At 44.5% G+C, this 24,815-nt stretch overlaps 2 protein-coding genes across 2 annotated transcripts in view; both read left to right on the top strand.

The window, feature by feature from the left end:
- METTL1 (methyltransferase 1, tRNA methylguanosine) overlaps positions 1-24,815 on the top strand; it is a 1,067,043-nt gene that overhangs the window by 23,022 nt on the left and 1,019,206 nt on the right. The window lies entirely within an intron of this gene.
- LOC132581281 (25-hydroxyvitamin D-1 alpha hydroxylase, mitochondrial) lies at positions 6,626-21,508 on the top strand. Its single transcript, XM_060252461.1, has 9 exons — positions 6,626-6,844; positions 10,404-10,594; positions 12,713-12,909; positions 14,391-14,591; positions 15,631-15,794; positions 16,711-16,877; positions 17,631-17,712; positions 18,011-18,208; positions 19,402-21,508. Exons 1-9 carry the CDS (start codon positions 6,641-6,643, stop codon positions 19,513-19,515), a joined length of 1,518 nt encoding a protein of 505 aa, XP_060108444.1. The 5' UTR covers positions 6,626-6,640; the 3' UTR covers positions 19,516-21,508.

Raw genomic sequence — 24,815 nt, 5'->3', positions numbered from 1 at the left:
TCCTCTAAAATAATTTTTGTAGTCTGTATAACTAGTCCCCCTTCATATGTAACATTATAACAAGTAAACAAACTCAAAGGGTTGAGCATTATCCTGTAATCTTATATTCTAATAATTAATAAAATTGATATTTTTTTTTACAAACTTGTCATTTTTGACTGATCTTTTAAAGTATGGCAATTTAAACCTAAAAGTAGTTGACCAAAATAATATATTTTCCCCCAAGAGAAGGCAATACATGCTTTAGCAGTACTAACTTCCTCTCTCTCTCTTTTTTCTATAGAGACTTAGGTCAGTAGCATTCCCTGTCTCCTGGTGATTTTCACTGAGCCTCCCATTCTGTGGTCAAAATGAAATAGGCCTCTTTATGAAGATCAGATTTCTCGCTGGTCTTCCCCAGCCCAGTTTTCCTTTCAATATGTTGAAGACAGCATGATCAGTGGGACCAGTTATAGGAACTCAGCTTTCATAAGACCGTAACCTCCCTTAACTTACCATCCCTCAGGCCTTCAAGTGTAACTCAATGTAAATTAAACCCTTGTCCTCCAATTGATATTTAATCCTTTTGGGGGACATTTATGTGAAGAATCGTCCCTTGAGAAGCCCTGTATAAAAGAAATGATATTTTCTATATTAGTACTGATATGTTGCTTTTTCTCAGAGATCAAAACATGTTGTGTACATTGTCTCAGTATACTTTAAAATGGGACAAGCAATAACCCTTAGGCCAAATCTGGACAGTGACATAAAGCTGCCACCTCGACTACTGATTCCAGAGCCAATGTGGGGTTCAAATGTCACATAAGAAGGGCCCTGATGAATCAGACTGATGGTGCATCTAGTCCAGCATCCTGTCTCACGCAGCGGCCAACTAATTTCTCTGGATGGCCAATGATGGGGCATAGAGGCTGAGACCTTCCCCTAACGTTGGCTCCTGGCTCTGGGATTCAGATGTTGTGGAGGTTCCCCTCAGTCACCATTGCTAGTAGCCTTTGACAGACTTATTATACTCCATGATTCTAACTAATCCCCTTTTAAAGCTGTTTATTCCTGTGGCCTTCCCAACATGACAAGGGTGTAGGAAAACATTTTTTCTCTGATGCCCCATACTGTTGTGATGCTTCAGTGTACCACCTGGGCTTTCCTCAACTTTTTTGTAATCTTTACCAAACCTGGTGCATGGCAGGGTTTTGAACAATATCAAAGGAAAGTTGGGCTGGCTGACATCTGGGCAGGAAAGCCTGGACTTTCCCAGCCTTGTCCACATAGCTGCCATTTTCCCTGCCCCAGTCTTCATGGAGGCCATTCCCCCCTCCCCGGCATGCCAAGTGGTTTTTTAAAGGCTTTTAAAAATGGGTAATTGGCATATCCATATAATAGTACACTGGTGTGTCTATTGTTGTTTTTAGATGGGAGAAAACTCTCAGAAAATCCACTCTGTTGCTATGGAGGAAAGTGGCCACCATGGGAACTGGGATAAGGAAAATGCAGGGAAATCTGCCCTCTAGAAGGCCTGCTGCTGCTGCACTGTGTTGGCAGTTACAGCAATATTGGAGATCCTGTAAGGCAGCAATGTTATGCAGAAAAGGCTGCAGTCACAGAGCGTCTGACATGAATCTTGTGTGAAGACCTGTAATTCCTTCCACTTCAAAAGTACCTCGTACAAGACTCAAGTGAAAATGTCGGACACAAGACTCATAGCGACAGGATGCATAAAAGATGACAGAGCTAGGAATATTAAAAACAAAACAGCTTTACTTCTGCCATGGATGTATTTGTTATGAAATCTAGTTACTGTGTAATTCCTAGGCTGCTTCCCTATTTCGCTCTGTTAAACCAAAACAGACTGATTAATGATATCATGACGTTATGCTGCAACCACCATGGTTAAAAAGTAAAGCATTCATAACGCCAGTGCATTGTAGTTGGGCTGTGGTTCTTAAAAACTTATGTCACAACACATCTTCCATAAGTGAATCAGTAAGAAACCTATTTAAATTTACCCTTGTACCTTTACCGTGCTCTGCCTTCCCTGCGCTCCTAGTGGCTGAAGTGTAGAACTGAATTACAAATTAAATAAATCTGCATTCTGAATGCAGCATGTAGCTTGCTTCAGGGGGCCTCCAGCTGACATGGGTCACAGGAATTTTGTGCCCCCCCCCCCGCTATCCCCCTCTTGATGGCCCTGAGTACCTGTCACTGGGGAAGGTGCTTATATACTGGCAGGCAACTCACCTATGGCATCTTCCAAAGGCATTGCTAGCACCTGTCTCATTCACCTTTGTTGTTCATTGAATGTCCACACATTATTACTATTATTTGTTTTCAATTTATAACCTGCCCTTCTTTCAGTGGGCTCAGAGCAGGGAACAACAATTAATAAATATACAGTGTTAAAATTAATTCATACAATCAAACAATATGACAATCTTTAAAAAATATTTAAAGGAGAACTATCGAATGCCTATGACAGCCAGTTTGTTGTAGCAGGTATGACTGGGCAGACCCAGGTTCAAATCGTTATTCTACATGAACCTTGCTAAGTGACATTGGACCAATCACTATCTCTCAGCCTAGCCTACCTCGCAGGGTTTCCAGGAATACAAAGTGGGGGAGAGCCATATATATGCTGCCACAAGCTCCTTGAAGGAAGGGTAGAATAAAAACATGCTAGGTAGGATAAAAACTTTAAGAAAGGGTAGAGTAAAAACTGCTACAGCCAGTGTGGTAGAATAGTCAGCAAACAGAGACTGGTTAGACCCAGGTTCAATCTTCTACAAAAGTCTGTCACAAAATTCAGTTGGGCCAAACATTATAAATGGGCTTAATATACCCAGCAAAGATGGTGTGAGGATAAAGGGGGAGGGGCTAATATAGCCGCTCTCACCTGGATAGCCTAGGCTAGCCCAATCTTGTCAGATCTTGGAAGCTAAGCAGATCTTGGTCAGTATTTGGATAGAAGGCTACCAAGGAAGTCCAGGATTGCTACACAAAGGCAGGCAAAGGCAAACCACTTCTGAATGCCTTTTGCTTTGAAAACCCTATGGGGTTGCCATCAGTTGGCTGTAACTTGACAGTGTGGGTGGGGGGAAAGTAACCTACATTTCTCTTGGTAAAAGAGCAGGATAATTATTATTATTTATCTAAAACATTTAAATATTTTAATAGTCTAATGCACTCCTTTTCACTAAGCTGTAGCTTCCATCAGAGAGTGTTCTGGAAGCATATGGCAACTTTAGCTTGTTCTGAGTCCTGTGATTTCCAGGAATCACTAATGCCTGGTTTTCTTGTACAATCCACCAGCATCTATTCTACATTTCTTTGATGTGCTCATAGTTCTAATATGGCTGCAGAAGCATTCACATTCACTTCCTGGATCAATCTGGCAAGCAAACTACAGGGTACCTATATTACTTTGGGTGATTTCTACAAAGTGGAGTTCCCCAGTTAAGTTGTGTGGGGAAGAATTCCCTTCTTTAGGAGGAGGAACTTTAAAAAATCGCAGTTGTGTGACTCTCATGGTCTCTTCCATGATACAGGCATGCAGTGATGACTTGCAGGTGCAACCGAGCCCTCAAAACTCCAGTGCTTTAGGACTTCCATGTTGCCTCTCGCACACACAGTTCTTCAAGGGAGGCCAACTGCATGTTCTGCCGTGCACCATCAAGTGATAAGAAACCAAATATATGTGTGAACCCATGTTAAGTACCAAAGTGGTAATGGATTTATCCCATATGGATTTTGCAGAAATGGGAGACGGAGCATTCGTACCATCAACCATGATCCAAGAACCCTACGAACTGGAAAAGGTTCCGTTTCTGAGAGAGACAGAGTAACAGATTGTTACAAGTTTAACCAGAGAAAACTACAAGGTCTACTGTCTATGTCAGGAAAACAATCAACCATCCAGGAGGCTAACAGAAGCTCTCTGGAAACAGAACTCATCTGATGAAGTGAGCTCTTAACTTATGACAGCTGATGATGGAATAATCTTGGGTCCTTATGATGCTGCTGGATTCTTGTGCAATTTTGTTACAACAGAGTAAGCTCTCAGAAATCTTTTCTGCCTATGAAAAGTAAGGAAGCAATGTACGCTAGAAAAATGTGGCTTCTATTGACTCTTTACCCAGTGCACCTTCCAAAATTCTAGATGGCCAGTAATGTCAAAATGTAACAGCAAAATAAAAACAGAAGTCCGGTGACACTCAATGCATTTGACAAAGGGAGCTTTGACTATTAAAAGCTTGTACCCTTAGTATTTTCATCATAATGTATCTGAGCACTGGTGGTGAGATGAAGCTCACTTAAATTAAATTCCAGGTTGCCATCTAAAAGACTACTGTAGTTTGATTCTTCTCTCTGCCTTGCAAAGGGACCTGTGTGATCTACTTTATTTATTTCTCAAATTTATATCCCGCCCTCCCTGCCGAAGCAGGCTCAGGGCGGCTAACTGCAGACTACTGTAATGCCCTCTACATGGGGCTGCCCTTGTCTTGTATCCGGAAACTGCAGTTGGTGCAGAATGCAGCAGCCAGGCTGTTATTGGGTCTCTCTATACAGGAGCACATACAGCCAAGGCTGCGGGAACTGCACTGGCTGCCAATAGTATTCCCGATTCACTACAAGGTGCTGGTTATCACCTTTAAAGCCCTATCTGACCGAGGATCTGTCTACCTTATGGACCGTCTTTCCCCACATGTTCCCCAGAAGGTACTTAGATCTGGATCACAGAACTTATTGTCAATCCCCGGGCCGACGGAGGCGAAACTGAAGGCTACCAGAGAAAGAGCCTTCTCAATTGCGGCCCCCCACTGGTGGAACCAACTTCCAGAAGAAGTAAGGGCCTTGCAGGACCTTGCTCAGTTCCACAAGGCCTGTAAAACAGCTCTATTTCGACTTGCCTTTAGTTGAATTACAGTATAATGCCCAAATTTAAAACAATTTTGGTGCTAGCGTTGATTCCATTAAATTCAGCAATGTTGGGCATCATAATGTAATTCAACTAAAGGCAAGTCGAAATAGAGCTGTTACTTCTTCTGGAAGTTGGTTCCACCAGTGGGGGGCCGCAATTCAGAAGGCTCTTTCTCTGGTAGCCTTCAGTTTCGCCTCCGTTGGCCCAGGGATTGACAATAAGTTCTGTGATCCAGATCTAAGTACCCTCTGGGGAACATGTGTTTTAAAATTGTTTTAAAATTATTTAATAGGTATTGGTTATTGTTAAAATTTTACCTGCATTACTGTTACTGTTACTGTGGGTTTAAGGAAAAGCCACTGACCCTAAACCTGAAATATGTTTACATCTAGCAAGCTTCGCCCAATTAAATCTGAATTAAATCCTTTTGTATTCCATTTAAAAACTGTTACACACTGCAGACTGCAAAGCTTTCCCATATGTCTTTTTCTCTCCTTCTCTGCCTGCCCCCCTCCCACAACTGAACATGTATCTTGAAGAAGAATTCTGGAGAACTTGAAAAATTGCTCACTGCTTCGTGCCAAGACACCTTCCCAAGAATGAGGTGACGGTTGCCTTCATTTTTAACTTGGATTATTTTAACATATACGCAGACAGACTCAACTGTGTGTGTGATTAAACTGATTTCACAGAGGTGTATTCCCAAGTGTCCAGTTCCTGGAATCTGCAACATTACAAACGCCATTTTTTGCACTGGCAAAAAAAAGAGGAAAAAAACACCGTTAAAAAAAGCTGGAACTCTCATTTGTGTGGGGCAAGTTTACAGGTGACGTTTGTGTTATGTGGATGCACAGAAGGTAGTGATCTTTCCAGATCAAATGAACCCCAAACAAAACGGTGTGATCACATGCATCCAAGTACAATACCAAACAAATGCTTGCAAAAAAGCAGCAATAACTCTTATTTAAGGCACTTCGCAGCTAATGACACAGACATCAATCTGCTATTCTGATTTATATTACCCCCTTGTTGATACAGCCCAGTTAACATAAACTAACGATCACCAGACCCCAAAATGTGTTTCTTTTAATCTGCTAACAAACATCTCCATGATTTTGCATACTAATTCATCACTGCCCACTTTCTCTATACTTGGGAGGACTGTTTGCTATTCCATCCTACTGTCTGATGAAGTGTGCTTCTTTCTAGCACACGAAAGCTTACATTATGAATAAAACTGGTCTTGAAGGTGTTACTTGACTCCTACTTTGTTCTATTAACTTGAACACAGAACACGAGTTCAATGTACCTGTTCGAATCAAGACCGCCTCAGCGCCGGATGAATTAAGCGGTCCGCGATGGGAAATGGCTCATCCTTCCTTCGGTGACCAGTTTAGACGCCCCCGCCAGTTATTTTCGCGCTTGTTGCTCCAGTCTTTCCAAACGCATCGGAGACCGCACGAGATGCAACCTCCCCCTGCTCCCCTCCCCTCCTTGCCCCACACCTTCAGCGGCCTCTTCTGATTGGACAGTTCGGAGAGTTGTGTTTGCATAACAAAATCTTGACGCATCCGGAGTGGGCGGGGATTCTTAATGAGCCATGCCAGGGGGCGTGGCCTGCCCTTCTACACGTGCGTCCCAGATCAATAAAAGGCTGTCAAAAATGATGCTCCCTATGAAAAAGACCTCTTTCTTTTCGCCCAGTTCTTCCAAGGATATAAAGCCGAGATGTCTCAGACGATCAAGCTGGCCAACAAGGCTTCTTTGCTGGCTAGATGTTTTCCCGAGAGCTGGGCAGAGCCGCTCTTTAAATCTCAGCCCAAAGTTGTCAAAACTTACAAGACCCTGGCGGAGATGCCCGGACCCAGCACTCTTAGCTTCCTGACCGACCTTTTTTGCAAAAAGGGGCTGTCCAGATTGCATGAACTCCAGGTAAGACTTTTCTCCTAAGTGGGATCCTGGGTTTGGAATATCCTCTTCCTTTCTGATTTTTATATGAATAATAGAATATTTATTTGCTTCATTTGTAAATAAATTCCTCCCTAATGATAAATTCAGGTGGATAGCCATGTTGGTCTGAAGCAACAGAATAAAGTTTGAGTCCAGTGGCACTTTTAAGACCAACGAAGTTTAATTCTGAGTGTAAGGTTTTGTGTATATTGTTCTTCACTCCATTTTACACTCACAATGATCCAGTGAGGATGGTTAGGTGACAGCAGGGCTTTTTTTTTTTTCCTGGAGGAACGCAGCGGAATGGAGTTCCGGAACCTCTTTATGGAAACAAAATTCTCAAAAAACATTTAAAAGTTCATGAGGGGCACTGGTATGTTTCTCCTTTATTTCCCTCTTGAGAGTTCCAGCACTGCTTTTTCCAGGAGGGAAAAAAAGGCCCTGGGTGACAGTGTATAAGTGACCAACAAGCTTCCCTAGCAGGGTAGGGATTTGAACCTGGTTCTCCAGGTTCTTTTTGTTGCTAACCATTCAGTCGTGTCCAAACTGTTGGCGATTCTGTTTAGTCTGACACTAACCACTATACCGTCTGGCCCTCTAATAGAATGTTTATGGAAGAGGACTTTCTCTCAAGTGTTTTACAGTTAGAAAACACTTCTCATCCTGCATTAATTAATTAATGTACATAATTTAATCAATGGGAGTTGCACTTGGAATGATTTTTCCAAGAGCCAGGAACTACTCATATGTGCAAACACACAGTTTCCTAATGCCATAAAGCTGGTTAATGTGTCTGATCACTTGTCTCAGCAGTTTAAACATGTGCCCTGCAAAAGATATAAAAAGAGGTACAAGAAGCTTCCTTTGAGTTTGCTTAAGCCTTGCAATGCCTACCACCCGTCTTCAAATGTGCTTGTTAAAAAAGCTATTTAAATAATATCGACTAAGCATCGTGTCCCTTGGATGGCTTGTTAATACAGTCCTGTGTAAGCTTGGCAAGTGCACAGGTAGACATGGTTTTAGTTGCTAGGTTGAGCCAAGCGAGTTGGTCCTTGCAGTGTGGATCACCTGCCTCTGTAAATATGGCTTTTTAAAATCTGCATGCCCTTTGGAGGGGCTGGTGTCAATGGGAACATTATAATGTTTGCTCCCACTGCAGATGTTAAACAGGCAAAACAAACAAGGTTGTTTTAAATGTGCAAGCAGTATGTTCTTAATAAGAATACCTATTTTTTTTAAATGAAAAATGGCAGTGATACCAGGGAGGAGTCAAAAATGTACAAACCTAAAAGTTTTGCAAAATGCCATCCCTTGTTCAGATGCTTCTGAATGCCATTCAACTCCTTCCTTGGAGGTTTTTAAACAGAGGCTGGATGGCCATCTGACAGCAATGAAGATCCTGTGAATGTAGAGGGAGGTGTTTGTGAGTTTCCTGCATTGTGCAGGGGGTTGGACTAGATGACCCTGGAGGTCCCTTCCAGCTCTGTGATTCTGATTGGTTATGGAATCAATGAAATCAAGGGTGCATCTCACTGTCCTCTTAATTAATGTAGGGAAAGCATTTCATTGTGTTATGGTACTGCCCAAGCCTGCCTACTATCCAGCAAAAGGTTGTATTCTTTCTGTTTTCACTGATCACTTCATAGTCAATGGACCTAAAAGTTCTCTGCTTGAGACTGCAGAGTAAAACTCTTCCACAGCATGTGAAAGAACATGGATGTGAAGGGAGGATGATAGTCAGTGGAGGACAGAGAGAGATATCTTCTATGACTGTTTAATAGCCAACATCCCACAGAGTATAATCTAGCCATAGTTATGTAACTGTCTACAATTCACAACTGATATATGGTGAACCCAGTAAGGAGCTTTCAAGGCAAGTGAGAAGCAGAGGCCATGGCCTTCCTCTGCAGAGTCTTCCTTGGTGGCCCGCCATCCAAGTAACAAACCTACATAGCTTTCAAGATCTCTTCTCCCCTGCCAAAGTAAGTTCTTTTGATTTGTGTTAGACGTAAGCACATAGTGGTGTTGTTAGGTCATTTTTAATTCTGGTTTTAATGGTCTCATGAGCGATTGGGTAATGTACTCTTCAAATGTGAAGCTACATAGCCTGCTTTCCCCCCCAGTTTGCTGAGCCCATAAGCCAAAATTCAGCTCTCACAGCATCCCTGCAAGTGTGGGGTCTTTTAAGGGCTGTTATCAGAGAGCTTTCTGCATGCAGCACTTGCTAGTTCACCAGTGTGCTAGGGATATCTGTTCCTTGAGCAGACACCATTTCTCCATTCCCCTTGGGGCGGTCACTTCACGCAAGCTTTGTTAGGTTTGTGCCTATCCTGCAATGACCTAGGAGCATGTGATTGCAAATGCCCGTGTCACAGTGCTGGCAGCTCTCTGGCTTTCTGATGGGGCTTCTCTGCCCTGCATGAGAGACACCAATTTTATTTTATTGACTGATGGACTTCATTTATACCTCTTACCTCTCTGCCCAATGGGAAGACAAGGCAGATCTCATCATTCTCCTCTCTTCCATTTTATTCTTACAACAACCCTGTAAGGTAGGTTAGAGTGTGTGACTGGCCCAAGGTCAACTGGAGAGCTTTCATAAGAACATAAGAGAAGCCCTGTTGGATCAGGCCAATGGCCCATCCAGTCCAACACTCTGCGTCACACAGTGGCCAATATATGTGTGAGTGTGTATACACACACACACACACACACACACACACACACACATATATATATATATATATATATATATATATATATACTGTGGCTAATAGCCACTGATGGACCTCTGCTCCATATTTTTATCCAATCCCCTCTTAAAGCTGGCTATGCTTGTAGCCGCCACCACCTCCTGTGGCAGTGAATTCCACATATTAATCACTCTTTGGGTGAAGAAGTACTTCCTTTTATCCATTTTAACTTGACTCCTCGGCAATTTCATCGAATGCCCATGAGTTTTTGTATTGTGAGAAAGGGAGAAAAGTTCTTCTTTCTCTACTTTCTCCATCCTGTGCATAATCTTGTAAACCTCTATCATGTCACCCCGCAGTCGACATTTCTCCAAGCTGAAGAGCCCCAAGCGTTTTAACCTTTCTTCATAGGGAAAGTGTTCCAAACCTTTAATCATTCTAGTTGCCCTGTAGGGGATGTAGTTCATCTAGTTCATGTAGGGGATTCGAACCTGGGTCTCCCAGATCCTAGTTTGATATTCTAACCACCACACCATACTGGTAGTTTTCTCCAGCACAGAGATGCAATGAGTTCATCTGTTGAACTCATACCTTGCATACAGCTGTTTTCTCTTAATATGATTTTTAAAATTCAGCTAACTAACTTACAGGCATAAAATATAGACTACCATGCAGCTGCTGAAGGCAGAGTGTGGCAAAGTTTGATTACTCTTTCTGGCATCTTTTTAAGAAAAGCCTTTGGTTACTCTACAGAAGTGGAATTCAAAGGGAAGGGGGAGAAAAATTGGGAAGCTTCAGTGGCCGTTCTGTGGTGCCCAATAAACAATCGCCTTCCACTTCTTTCCTAGATTGAAAGCAAAGCCAAATATGGCCCCATATGGAAAGCCAGCTTCGGGCCCATCCTCACTGTCAACGTTGCCGACCCTAGCCTGATTGAGCAGGTCTTGAGACAGGAAGGCAAGCACCCCATCCGCTCAGACCTCTCTTCCTGGAAGGATTATAGAGTGGCCCGAGGCCATTCCTATGGGCTGCTGACTGCGTAAGTATTTGCTGCTTTTTCCGCACAAACAACCTGACTGGGGTCAGAGTAGGGAAGTGTCTGTCTAAAGCATCCAATCGGCATGGGATCGCTCTGTTGTCCCCCCTTCCCGTTCTGAGCGCAACAACCCACTGCCCAGATTCACGAATACAATAAAAATCGCAATGCAGTGTTAGTCAATCATGCAAAACTCATCCACACAAATACCTACAATCCACTGACCAAATCAGTCCTAAAATTTGACCATTCCTCACATCCTTGAAGGCATTTCTGAATAAAAACTCTGTAGAAGTGGCATCTTAAAACTCATGAGTTTGGCCACTGATGACCGTCCCTTACTAGCATTTCTCAGAAATCACTCCGAAGTTTTGTGGACTGCCTCCACCAGCTTCCTCTTGCAACTTCTAGGGAAAGATTTCAAAGATGACCCCTTGTCTGAAACATGACAGCCATGCAGGGAGGAGACCCTGCTGTAGCTTCTGCAAAAGTGGTGGGCATATGAGAACATCACGTGTGGTAGAAGCAAAGCAAGGGTTGCCAACCACCAAGTGTGGCCTGGAGATCTCCTGGAGTTACAACAGATCTCCAGATGACAAGAGATCAGTTTCCCTGGAGAAAATGGCTGCGTTAGAAGAGGGACACTATGGCATTATATGCTGCTAAGGTCCTTGTCCAGCACAAACCCTGCCCTCCCTCAGCTCCACCCCCAAATCTCCAGGAATTTCCCAACCCAGAGTTGGCTGGGCTTGACCTGTCACACACTTTGGGGGCAGGAATTACTCTTATTGGTTTAAGAGCTCAAACCAAGGAGTCTGATAAAGGGATGAATGTGGAGCCATACAACAGAGTTTGTGGTGCTTCTCTGTCCTTATTAAGCCATGACTGGCAAAGATCAGGAAAGATTCCAGTGAACGATCCCCAAAACCATGTCTCCCAAGGAAAGAAGGATGCAGGCTGTCTTTGAGTAGTCATTCCCATTAATAGCTTTATAGACGCTCTCTCCAAATAGGCTTTACTTTAAAGCAGGGGTGCTCAACGTTTTCAAGCCTATGAGCCTCTTTGGAATTCCAAGAGTGGTGGGCACAGCCACAAAATGGCTGCTATGCTGCAAGAGGCAGAGCTAGCTACAGTAGCATACCTTCATTCACAAAGCAAAGAGGATGCTGCGATGGTAGCTGATGCCAAAGCAATGTTTTTAGAAGTCTGCACAGTCAATGAAATCTCGAATGGCCATTCAGAGGCCTTGCTGGGGAAAAGCCCCCCCCCCGGCCCCATCCATTTCCTAAGAACACTTGACAGGCACCAGGAAAGGTGCCCACAGTCACAATGTTGGGGATCCCTTTAGCAATTATATCTCACTCAGGGCTTTTTTTGTAGCAGGGACTCCTTTGCATATTAGGCCACACTCCCTTGATGTAGCCAATCCTCCAAGAACTTACAGCAGGCCCTGTAATAAAAGCCCTATAAGCTCTTGGAGGACTGGCTACATCATGGGGGTGTGGCCTAATATGCAAAGGAGTTCCTGCTACCAAAAAAACCCTGGTCTCACTCAAAAGAGCAGCGAACCCCAAATTCTGAGCACTCTGCAAATGGAGAGGAAGACCCCCTCCCAGTTTCATAAATCAAGCCCAATGCTGCTTCCGGGCTGTTTGCTCTCACGCTCGTCTTCCTGGAAATGCATCACGCAGGAACTGGGCTCCTGCCTGGGCTTGTGTAACGTACGGGCTGTGAGTGAGAAATCATTTCAAGGCTTTCAGGAGCTGTGACTCAGGGCTTCCTTGGTGTTTTATTATTATTTTTTTTAAAAAAAAACAGCTGGGCTGGAGCTTCTGCAATCTAGACACAGGATGTGAGTAAGGATTTGAAAGGAAGTGAAATGCAACAGGCAGACTAGCTAGGGGCCACACTTTCAAAGCACAGCCCAAGTAATCCTGGGTGGCCTGTAAAATTTGCTGCGTTATGGGCAGTCTGCATCCTTCCCTGTACAGGGGAAAGGCTTGGATCCCAGCGCTTGGAATGATGTGTGCCTGTGTTCTCCAATGGCACAATGCTCTCTCTTGCTCATTGTGGGGCTTCTCCAGCCCAGCAACCTAACCAAAGCCTCCTCCCTCTTCCCAGGGAAGGCGAAGAGTGGCAGAAAATCCGCAGCATCCTCGGCAAGCACATGTTGAAGCCTAAGGAGGTGGAGGCCTACACAGGCACTCTGAACGAGGTGGTCAGTGATCTCATTGGCCGGCTGGAGCACCAGCGGAATCTTCACGAGCAGCACATGGTCAAAGACGTGGCGGGCGAGTTCTACAAGTTTGGGTTAGAAGGTATGTGCAAAGCTGGGGTGCCTCTGGATGAACTGTGAGGTGGGTCTAAGCTGAGACTGCCTGGAATTTTGTAACATGGTTGATCATTCCAGACTGTCATGTGAGAGGCTTTCTCTCTGCCTTTCACCCAGTTCTGTCCCAGCAACACCAGTGTTGTTTTCCCATAATCATCAGATTCCCGTGTTGCTAATGTTTTTGCATTCTGTGAGTTCTTGGAACTGGCAGTGGATGGAATTCAGCACCCCTTTCAGTTTCATTTTTTTAAATGTTCATTTTTAAAGAGGCATGTTCCCTCTCCTAGAAAGCATGTGAGGAAATGCCTGAAATCTCAGAAAGTGAATCGAATACTTTAATTAGCAGAGCTTTTTTAAACTTCCAAATTGCACAGATGTTGGGGCTGTATGTCCTTGTATAGCTCTTCATTTGCTTGACAAGCAGACTCAGTGTTCCAATTAGGGGTGCCAACCAGTATTCCCTGTAAGCTGAGTTAGCATGAGCTAGGTCACAGATTTTTAGCCTCCAGCTCACACATTTTTGTCTTAGCTCAGGAAAAATGGCCCCAGAGCATAATTTATGCAGTAGCTCACAACTTTAATGCCAGTGGCTCACAAAGTAGATTTTTTGCTCACAAGACTCTGCACCTTAGAGGGAACATTGGTGCCAACCTCCAGGTAGGACTTGAGGTTCCCACAGAATTACAGCTCCTCTCCAGACTACAGAGATCAGTTTCCCTGGAGAAAATAGATGTTTTGAAGAGTGGACTGTATGGCACTGTACCCCACTGAGGTCTCTGTCCTCCCCAGACTTCACCCCCAAATCTTCAGGGCTTTCCCAACCTGGATCTGGCAACCCTTCCCCTCGCCCCCCCACTGGTGGCCAGGGAGGACCTGGCCACCCTATGTAGCCTGCAGAACCTGGCGTTGCTAGGCATAAAACTTTGGTGGTAGCTCCTGTTGTTTAATTGGGGAATTGCTTCACTTGGAAGCTCACAGGCTATAGACATTTTCATCCTGATGAATTCTGCTTTTTTCTACATGCCACTTGATTTCTGGAAGGCAAATGCCAGCAAAGCCAACTCATACACCCTCCTCGCACCATAAAGCACCCATAGTCTTATGAATGTGTCATGTACAGGTTCTGCCCATATTGCTGCAGATTTTTCAGGATATGGCAACACTGTCATCTGGACATGTGCCAAATAATTCACAAGCAGGGTTAGTCATGCACCAGTCCATTTAAAAAAAATGCTTGTTGGTTTCCCTTTGCTGAATTTGTGAAATGAGTAAGTTTTAAGTAATCACCTTCTCAACAGCAGGAGAAGGACAGATTGATTTCCCCATTTCCAGTTTCTCCACCACCCCCAAGTTACATCTTCAGGGTTGGGCAAAAAATGAGTCAAGATGGGCTTTCAGATTGTAATCTGCTCTGGTGATTCCATTGATCCTGACTCGTCCTCTTTCTGGACTTCCCTTCCCTCTTAGGCATCTCTTCGGTCCTCTTTGAATCCCGCATCGGTTGCTTGGAGCCCAAAGTGCCCAAGGAGACAGAGACTTTCATTAGTTCTATCAACACCATGTTTGTCATGACCCTTCTCACCATGGCAATGCCCAAGATCTTGCATCGCATCTTTCCTAAGCCATGGCAGAAATTCTGCGAGTCCTGGGACTACATGTTTGCATTTGGTGAGTATCCATGCTGGGAAAGAAGAGCTGTCTGACTTATTTCAAAGTTGATATAGCACAATGATCTCCAACACAGTGCCCATGGGCATCGTAGTACCAACCAGTGTGTTTCCAGGTGCTTGTGCTTTTCTGTACCTTTGCTGCTGACTAAGCACATTTGCATACATCTACGCAATTGCTGCAAGTCTATAGCTGCAATGAAAAGGTGTGGGGTTTTCCCCAGAAGCTGGAAAACCTTTTTCTTCAGTAATTATTATATTCTTCCAGCTATTAACTGAACTTCTACGGCTCTTGATTCCACATGTCCCAGAGCAATTTACAAATAATCCAATAAACAGAATTAAAACCAACAAAACAATTTGTCACGTTTACCAGTTTTTATACGCTACGGAAAGCCTGCATAAGAAGAATAGTTTTAATAGCATTTCCTAGATTTCAGTAGTCCCTGGCTTCACTAACTTTTGGCAGAGAATTCCACAATTCTGAGGCCACTAACAATTTTGGTGGTTGGGAAGGATAATCATTGCCCACTGGATACTTCTGTTCCAGATATCATTTTGTGTTAAGCCACTAAGAAACACTTGCCATCTAGGATTTGTAAAAAGCTGTTCTCAATGAGGACTAGAAACTTGGTAGTTTCCCAACAGCTGAGCTACTAAGTATTCTTCCTAATGTAATTGTTGTATTTCATAGTGTGCTCCCTGTCTAGCCTCTTTGCTACTGGGATGCAATTATGTCATGTAGTTGCTCCTCAAAGAAGTACCCTCCAGTCTGGAGAACAATATTTGCCATCATAATTGTCCTAACCTATACTTTCCTCTGATCTATACTTTCCTTTAATACCTTTCTCCTTCTTGTGCTGAATTGTACAGTACTAGCTTGGCGTTACTTTGTCCATGGGGTCGCAAAGAGTCGGACTCGACTGTGCGACTGACACACCAGCCTGTCAAAGGTGACATGTTTTTAACAGTGATAGGATGTGTCGCTTGATGGTTATCCCAGGGAAACAAGTGTTCATTTCTTGCCAATTTCTTTTCAGCCAAGGGACACATTGACAAGCGGATGGCGGAGATTTCAGAGAGGATCTCACACGGGGAGAAGGTGGAAGGGAAATATTTGACTTACTACCTGGCTCAGGAGAAATTGTCCATGAAATCCATCTATGGGAATGTGACTGAACTTTTGTTGGCTGGCGTGGACACGGTGAGCATTTTGGGGAACTATTTCCTAAAATGCACCAGGAGGATTTTGGTCTCCTGCTTGTTGAAACCTTGTTGAAGTGCTCAGCTGCTATGTTGAAATAGGTCTGTAGGATGGACAAATGCAGGAAGATTAATGGTGATGGGTTTCTGAGGCTGACGTGCATATGCTGTGGTCTCAGATAATCCTTTCTGGATTATCTATACGATTTTTCCCACCCAAGCATCCCAGAGGCCTGTGTTCTGGGACTCCTCTCTGGCCAACATTTTCCTTTTTGATGTTTAGCCCACCCTTTCCTCCAAAAAATTCAGGGTAGTGTATATGGTTTGCCCTCTCCCCCCTCCCTATTTTATCACAACAACCATGTGAGGTAATTAAAAACAAGAATGTCTGGCTCAGGGACCCCCACAGCGGGCTTAGACTGGAATAACACTATGTAGGATCACACCTCCAGTAAACTTCCTGAGAGCGAGGATTTGAACCCTGTTCTCCAAGTCCTTGTCCAGTGCCCTAACCACCGTACCACATGCCTCACTCCCTCCTTTGTCTGCCTTACCGGGGGGGGGGGGGGGCGGTAAGCAATCAAGTATATAATTTCCAGTGTTGTCACTCAGCAAAGTTGCTGTGTTTTGAAAAGGGTACTTCTGTGCACGTGCAGTGTACCTGACGGGACCTGAGACTTAGAATTTAGCTACAAGGGCAAACACAGTCCCTAGTTATTAATCTTTTACTTCAGGATAGCATGAATGGCTGTTCCACTGTACACCATGCATATTCTGCCAGATGGCTGAATTTTTGCACAAGCATAGCCTCTGCTATCCTGATATGCTCTGCCCAGTGCTTCAACGAAGCCTTTCATATGGTCTCTTCTAGCCTGCTCTGCCTATTGATTAATCTAGCCTTGTCTGGATCTCTGCAGATCTCAAGCACTTTGTCCTGGAGCCTGTATGAACTCTCCCGACACCCTCAGGTGCAGGCAAACCTCTACAAGGAAATTATGGCAACAATGAAAGACAACCCTGTCCCGACAGCTGCTGATGTAGCCAAAATGCCCCTGCTGAAGGCGGTGATGAAGGAAACACTGAGGTGAGTTCTCATGCAGGAGCAGATGGAGAGGCACTAGCAACCAACATCTGATCAGACTGTTAAAAGCATCAGCCCGGTTTCAGCAGCATAGACAGAACAGCCCCAGACTTTTCAAAACATCAGCAACAAATCACAGAGCATCAGATTGGTAGCAATTCAGATAGATGACAGCCAGGGCTGGCCCTGCCACTAGGCAAACTAGGCAATTGCCTAGGGTGCCACCCTTCAGGGGGCAGAAAATTGGGTGCCCCCCATGCGACTTGGTGCAGGGGGAGAGGTGCCAGAGATTAGCCTTGCCTAGAGTGCCAGATAGTCTAGGGCTGGCACTGATGACAGCCACACAAATCCAGATGAACCAGAGGAAGGGGAGACTGCCAACCAAAAGCGAAGCAAAACTTGGAGCCAATATTAAGACATGAGGTCTTTTAAGGTCTGTGTCAAGGAAGGATCCTTTCTCCATTTTGCAGGAACTTGAAGAACATTTCCCATGATCATGCCCTTGCAGGGTCTTTGAGAACTTTGCAACTGAGAAGACTCAAACTCCCATCTTTATCTCCTTTAGCAAGACAGCTGCGTTTCAGCAAGAAATGCAGGCTATAGATAAGCTGGGTTATTATAAATGCTCTCCTTTGGATCTTGACAGCTGTATGAACGTGGTCACTTAGCCAGATGGTTAGCCTGTACCCATGTGCCTTGCAACATGTGAGAAATGGTTGCTTTAGACTCACTTCACTTCTGCATTTCTCCCTGCAGGCTGTACCCCGTGATTCCTGGCAATGCACGTGTCATCTCGGACAAGGATATCCAAGTGGGAAACTACATCATCCCTAAAAAAGTGAGTCATGGCCACAAATCTAATATTCTAAGGCGGGCCCATGGAAGGGTTTGAAAAATGACGTTGAAACTCCAGGGGCAGCAGATGTACAGGAAAAATGGGGATAGTCAGTTGAAAAAAGGCCATACTCCAGAAGGGCGTCCAGATGAAACACCTAAAGAAGGAGAATGGGTTGGATACAACAAAGCTAAGAGGCCTCCTTAGTGGTTGGGCTTGTAGTACAAATAGATTGTGCATGTGTGCTCTCAGACATGGATTTCTGGACTGCTTTTCTTATGATACCCTTTTCCTTTCTCAGACTCTGATCAGCCTCTGCCAGTATGCCACCTCTCGTGATGAGAAGTACTTCTCCAATCCCAACTCCTTCCAGCCGGAGCGATGGCTGCAAAAGGAAGACTCACATCACCCCTACGCCTCCATCCCTTTTGGCTTTGGCAAGCGCAGCTGTGTAGGCCGGCGCATCGCAGAGCTGGAAGTGTATCTGGCTCTGGCCAGGGTGAGTCTCTGTGCTGTTAGGGCTAGGAGGAAATGTAGCTTTCCCCCAAGAAGGTCAATTTATACTATAAAGCTGATATGATTGAATGTGTCAGCCTTCAGAACAGCTGGACAGCGCCAGCCTAAGAGGCATCCAGTCCAGCATTCAGTTCCAACAGTGGCCAGCTGGAGATTTCTGGGGATGGCCATGAGACATAGTGTTTGTGGGATGTTCCACCATGTTTCTAGCATGGAAAGTGAACAACTTTTCATGCATCCCAACAACCTGCTTCTGGAGTCCCTGAACCCTGGCACAATATATTTGGGATACAGCTTGTGGTGTAGAGAAGCAGTTGCAGAGCTCTTTCAGCACAGTGGCAGCCTTTTAAACCAGGTGGGCCCTAAAGTTCTCCTAGAACTATCTCAGCACTGATTTCCGACTAGCCTTACCTCGCTCTCACTCTCCTCTTCTCAGCGGGGCTTCTGTTGGATTTCGCTTAAACTGCCCTGAGGCTGCAACTCATTCCGCCTCTTTTGTGCAGCAAACAAGATCCTCTGAAGACTGAAAACCAGTTTCTGTTTGCCGAGTGAAAAAGGCTAAGCTAGTTGCAGCCCCGGGGCAGATAGTGTGAAATCCGACGGAAACCCCACAGAGAAGAGGAGCGTGAGAGCGGCATAAGGCTAGTGGAAAATTGGTCTCATTCTCTTGGAGGGAAATGGAGGCTTCAGAGGGCGGATTCTATGGCCTCGTATCCCCACTGAGCTTCTTCCCCAAACTCCATTCTCCAAGGCAGCATTTGCAAATGTCCAGGAATGTCTACAGCTGGTGTTGGAAACCTGAACTGCAGCAAGGATTCACTCAACTGTCCTTTTCTTTGTTCAGATTTTGTGAATTGGGTCAGATTTCCCAAGGATGACATTGTTCATCTGTTTTGCTGCTTTTCTTGCATAGCTGCTGTAATCTACTGTGGGGAAACCAGGTTCACTGTAATTTAAAATCCGGTCAGCACAAGCAACAGATTAGAGGCATGGAGTGGACTCAGATTAGAGGAGTGGAGTGTGGAGGAGATGGGGCTTCAGCCTTCCCCCTTCACATGGCTTTCCTGAGCTAAAATGACCTTGGATGGCACTATAATTACTCTTTCTAAAATACATAAATGAAGCTTTGGCTCAAAGGGTGCTAAAATGTATCCTTTTTTTCTTTCTTCATTGAAGATCTTGATGCATTTTGAAGTAAAGCCAGCACAAGAAGGACATGCTGTGAAACCCATGACGCGCACTCTCTTGGTACCCGAGACAGAAATCAGCCTCCAGTTTCTGAGCCGCTAATGCAGGCTTGAAGCAGAACCACCGACCTGAGCTTCCCCAACGAGGCACAAAAGAGCACGAGGCCAAGAGGGGAAATTGCCTAGTAGGCTGGAGTGAAGCTGATCTTCTGAATGTCTTGCTGGACACTCAAGAGACTAACAGCCAGGAGCATAATCTGTGACGAAGAAAGAGTTCAACATTGTTCCACTGACTAGGGTGTGCTCAAGGAGTAACCAAGGTTGTCTGTAATGTCTTACACTTTGATAGGTTTCAAAGGGGAGGTTCGTGACCTGCTTTGCTAAGGAGGAGTCCTCCTGTGCCAGAGCTTTTCCACTGTAGAGTGTTCACACACACCTGAAGAGCAATGCCAGGAAGAGCAGGATGTTCTGAGCGTGTGTGCTGCCTTTATTGCTTCCCAGGACTTTCTAAAATCAGGTTCAAGAGTGAGAAACAGACAATTAGAATTCTGTGCATTTGCATACTGTACTGAAGCTGTAAATGTGATAGCAAGTGTGCATTCAGATATGCATTTCCAACAGTCCATTGAGTCACGATTCGCAAAATCCACTTCAAGTTGAAGTGGTCCTCTCTCTTAAATGTGAGTTAGTGGATGGCATTTTGCAGTGATCTTCAGTGCGGTGCCCAGCAATGTGTTTCTGGTTCCCACCTGATTCAGCCCTCCACATACCTCTTTTCTAAAGCAAAGAGCTAATCCTGGTTTTCTTCCACCTCACTGGAAGACCATACGCAGCATCAGCTTTGGGTCCACCAGAAGTGCCCATATGGAAATAACTGTCCCCATCACAGGAGGATGCTTAGTTTGAAACTTCCCACCATTTTGTAATTCCCTCCTATGTCAGCCATTTTGTGATTGGCTCTGCTTTTATGGCAGCCATTTTGTCAAAGTGCCTATTACCCTTTCCCAAAACTTCCAAAAGAGCCAATAGATTCAATTAGGTTGAATAGTCCTACGGATGCCAACTTTTAAAACCGGTCCCTCAAGCTGTCCCTTTAATAACAATTTGATCTGGAAGCAATTTTCAGCTTTTGTAATTTGCCTCCATGCCATGAAAAGCTCCAATGCCCATTTTTGCACATTAAATGTGTGTTAAAGGGACAGGGCATCCCTTCCCAGCCAGTTGGCAACCGTGTTGAGGACCCCTGCCACATTGAATGCAAAACCAAGTAAGGTTACCCAATGTCGTCTTTTTAAAGGACATACTGTCTTTTTTTGGGTGGCCATCCTTTTTGGGGCTCTTTTTAAAACACTGATGAAAATGTCCTCTTTTGGGGTTGGGAGGCTGAGCCTGTTTTGCCCTATAGTCCCCCAGTGGAGGCAAGCTTCAGTGTATGTTCAAAATTAGATTTGTCATAGTGATCAGTTGAAGTAGTCAGTCGGGAAATGTGTCCTCTTTTTCGCTTTTCAAAATATGGTAACCCTAACATCAGGTGAATGTCAACATGCAATCTTCTGTGACTATTATTATTATTTTGTAGATACAGCCTGCTTCACTTGCTATGTACAGGGGAAAAAACCAAACATTTCTGGAAGTCTTACATGTCCTCACTCAGGTTTAGAAAGCCTGGTGAAATGCCAAACTTCCTCTCCTATCTTGTGCTTGAAACTAGAACTGGGTCATCTCCAGCAAAAGATTATTTAGTAACAGAAATCTTTCTGTACTTGACTACAGCCTCTGCCAGTCAAAGCAGAGACAAAACGGAGACAGTGGACTTGGTATAAGGGGACTTCATATATTGGGAAAAAAGCAAACACAAAGGATTCAAAGTTGGGTTCAATATACCCTGTCAGAATGTGCAATTACTCTTTTTCATATATATTCACCAAGTTTTTATTATTAATGTTATGCTAAAAATCATTCATATTTAATACATATTTATATTTTAGCCTATAATTTATAAAAGTTCTTCCTGCAAGGTGGCAGAAGCTGTTAACATGATTAATTGTTTTTTTCAAAGTACATTCCGCTTTTCTGTATTTGAAACATCTGCTGCACAGCCTGCACTCAAACATTCACTTACCGCTTTTTATTTGGTGCTATATTTAAATAATATTTATTGTCTTTGAATAATAAATATGAACTATTTTTTACAAAAAAAGAAGAAACCTGGTTTATTTGTCTGTTTGGTGTAGTGGTTAAGTGAACGGACTCTTATCTGGGAAAACTGGGTTTGATTCCCCACTCCTCCACTTGCAGCTGCTGAAATGACCTTGGGTCAGCCACAGCTCTGGTAGGCATTGTCCTTGAAAGGGCAGCTGCTATAAGAGCTCTCTCAGCCCCACATACCTCACAGGGTGTCTGTTGTGGGGGGGGGAGGTAAAAGGAGATTGTGACCGTTCTGAGATTCAGAGTATAAGGTGGGATATAAATCCAATATCTTCTTCTTCGATATTGAGACTGAAACTGGAGAAGGAACGGTGGGTGGGTGGTGAACTTTCTGCACTACAAACAACTGATTTAAAAATCTTCCCAAGGGAACTCTCAAATTACAGTTCAGCGAGGGAAAGCGAGTAGAATTGCAGCACAGTCCTAAACAGAGTCACACCCTTCTAATCTTAATTGAATTAGAAGAGCGTAACTCCATTTAGATTGCTCTGTTGGGGACCTAAGAGAATTCCACCACTCTAACCAGGCAACTCTTAGACTTCTTTGGGAGAAGCCATTATAGTTGAACTAACAGGGCTGGCTCTACTGTCTGGCACCCTAGGCAAGGCTAACTTCTGGTGCCTCCCTGCACTGAAAACATCACTGAGTCAAATGAGGGGGGCATCCAATTTGGTGCCTCCAGAAGGCTGGCACCCTAGGCAATTGTCTAGTTTGCACAGGGGCAGGGCCGGCCCTGCGATCTAATATGAAACAGAACAAAATCTGAATCTAGTGGCACCTTTGAGACCAACAAAGTTTTATTCAGGGCATAAGCTTTCATGTGCATGCACACATCTTCAGTGTGCATGCACATGAAAGCTTACACCCAGAATAAAAGGTGCCAGTAGACTCAAACTTTGTTCTGCTGATTCAGATGAACACGGCTACTCACCTGAAGCTATCTTCATTATACGAAACAGAGACATTTTGTAATAGCTCCCACTTGAGCATACTCTACTGTTACAATTAATCCTTGGGCCAGTGTGTTAAAGTGTTTTCCTCATTTTTAAAAAATTATTATATTCTACCCAATCATTCCTCCAAGGAATTAATGATGGCATACATAGTTCCACCCCATTTTATCCTCACAACAGCCTTGTAAAATAGGCAAGGCTATGACTGACCAACAGCTATTCTGCAAATTTCATGGAAGCTTGAGGATCTGAATCTGTGTTATTTCCATGGGTAATTTTGTAGAAAAATAGGTGGTAGAGCTCATTAGTATAACTAGAGTTGCCAAGTCCAATTCAAGAAATATCTGGGGACTTTGGGAGTGGAGCCAGGAGACTTTGAGGGTGGAGCCAGGAGACATTAGGGGTGGAGCCAAGATCAAGGCTGTGACAAGCATAATTGAACTCCAAGGGTGTTCTGGCCATCACATGTAAAGGGACAGCACACCTTTTCAATTCCTTCCTTCCATAGGAAATCATGAAGGATACTTCTTTTGGGGCTCATAGAATTGGACCCCCTGGTCCAATCTTTTTGAAACTTGGTGGGTATTTTGGGGAGAGGCACTAGATGCTATACTGAAAATTTGGTGCCTCTACCCCAAAAAACAGCCCCCCCCAAAGCCCCAGATACCCACAGATCAATTCTCCATGATTTTCTATGGGAATAAATCTCCATAGGGAATAACAGAGTTCCCAGCAGACATTTCCCTCCCCTCCCCCCTGCTTTCTGACAACCCTGAAGCGGGGGGAGGGCCTCCAAACCAGGGGATCCCCTGCCCCACCTGGGGATTGGCAACCCTAAGTATAACTCATTAACATATGCCACCACCACCCCCAACCAAAAGCAACTCGATGCAAGAAAGGAGAGCCCCCTGGCGAGCGAGGCATGCTTGTGCTGGCTAGAAATCCAGCCAGCCCAAGCAGACATTGCTCACCTTGGGTTCTGGGCTGCCCCCTCCCCAGTCAAAAGGCCAGCAAGCCACGCACCACTCAAAATCACATAAGAAGTGGAGAAATGGTGGTGTGGACTTCTCCAGGGGTTCGTGAGGGCTTCTGGGGGTGTGGCAAAGCCCCCTGGTGGCTGGCTAGCTGCCCGCTCTCCTAATCCAGGGATTGTTATGCAGCTGCATCTATTCAATGGACAAGTTAGATGGGGAGGGTGGAACCCTCAGAAAGGTTCAGGAGCTGTGCTCCTGTGAGCTCCTGCTGAATCTGAGGCCTGGTTCTTTCAGTCCTGGTTCTATAACTGCTGCTCTATACTGCTTGCCACGGAAGGACCCATGTGCAACACTGGAATTAGGGTTACCAGCTTCCAGGTGGGGCCTGGAGATCTCCTGCTTTTACAACTGAGCTCCAGCTGGCAGAGATCAGATCCCCTGGAGAAAATGGCTGCTTTGAAGGGTGGAGTCTATGGCATTGTACCATGCTGAGGACCCTCCCCTCTTCAAACCCCATCCTCTCTAGGCTCCACCTCCAAAAGTCTCCAGGTATTTTCCAAAACAAGCATGGCAACCCTAACTGAAATGGAAAATCTATCTTTAAACATTGCACTGCTGTTATTCCTAGGGTTGCCAGATATTAAGTGAGAAAGTATCAATAAGAACAATTAAAAACATTATTCTACCTACTTTGAGGAAAATTTACCAAGGCCGTTTATAATAAAATCTTAAACACAATTTATCTAAACCTAACTCAAAGATGAATAAAACATCTGGAGATAAAAGTAGCAACAGATGAAACAAGTCACAAAGCAGCAACTGATTTTTTAAAAGTCACAAATAAAGCAACTACATTATACCCCAATCTTTAAAGCACAGATTTAAGCATTCAAATAAAACCCAGAACATCAAAGGCATCAAGCTGATCCAAAAGCCCACCCAAAAAAGGGCTTGATGTGACTCCAAAAGGGAAAGGTAAAAAGCACACCATGGGATGAGAGTTCCAAAGTCTTTGTTCTACCTAGGGTTGCCAGGTCCCCTCTGGCCACTGGCAGGTGATGGAAGGTGTAGGATTTCCAGATCCAGGTTGGGAAACTCCTGAAGATTTGAGAATGGAGGCTGAGGAGCACAGGGACCTCAGTGGGGTACAATGCCATAGACTCCACCCTCCAAACCAGCCATTTTCTCCAAGGGAACTGATCTCTGTAGTCTGGAGATGAACTAGGGTTGCCAAATCCCCTTCCAAATCGGTAAGAGTGTCCAGGAAA

The sequence above is a fragment of the Heteronotia binoei genome, chromosome 13 (genome assembly GCF_032191835.1).
Source record: "Heteronotia binoei isolate CCM8104 ecotype False Entrance Well chromosome 13, APGP_CSIRO_Hbin_v1, whole genome shotgun sequence".
Taxonomy (NCBI): Eukaryota; Metazoa; Chordata; class Lepidosauria; order Squamata; family Gekkonidae; genus Heteronotia; species Heteronotia binoei.
The sequence above is the reverse complement of the archived record's forward strand: the minus strand, read 5'-3'. Positions and strand labels throughout refer to the sequence as shown.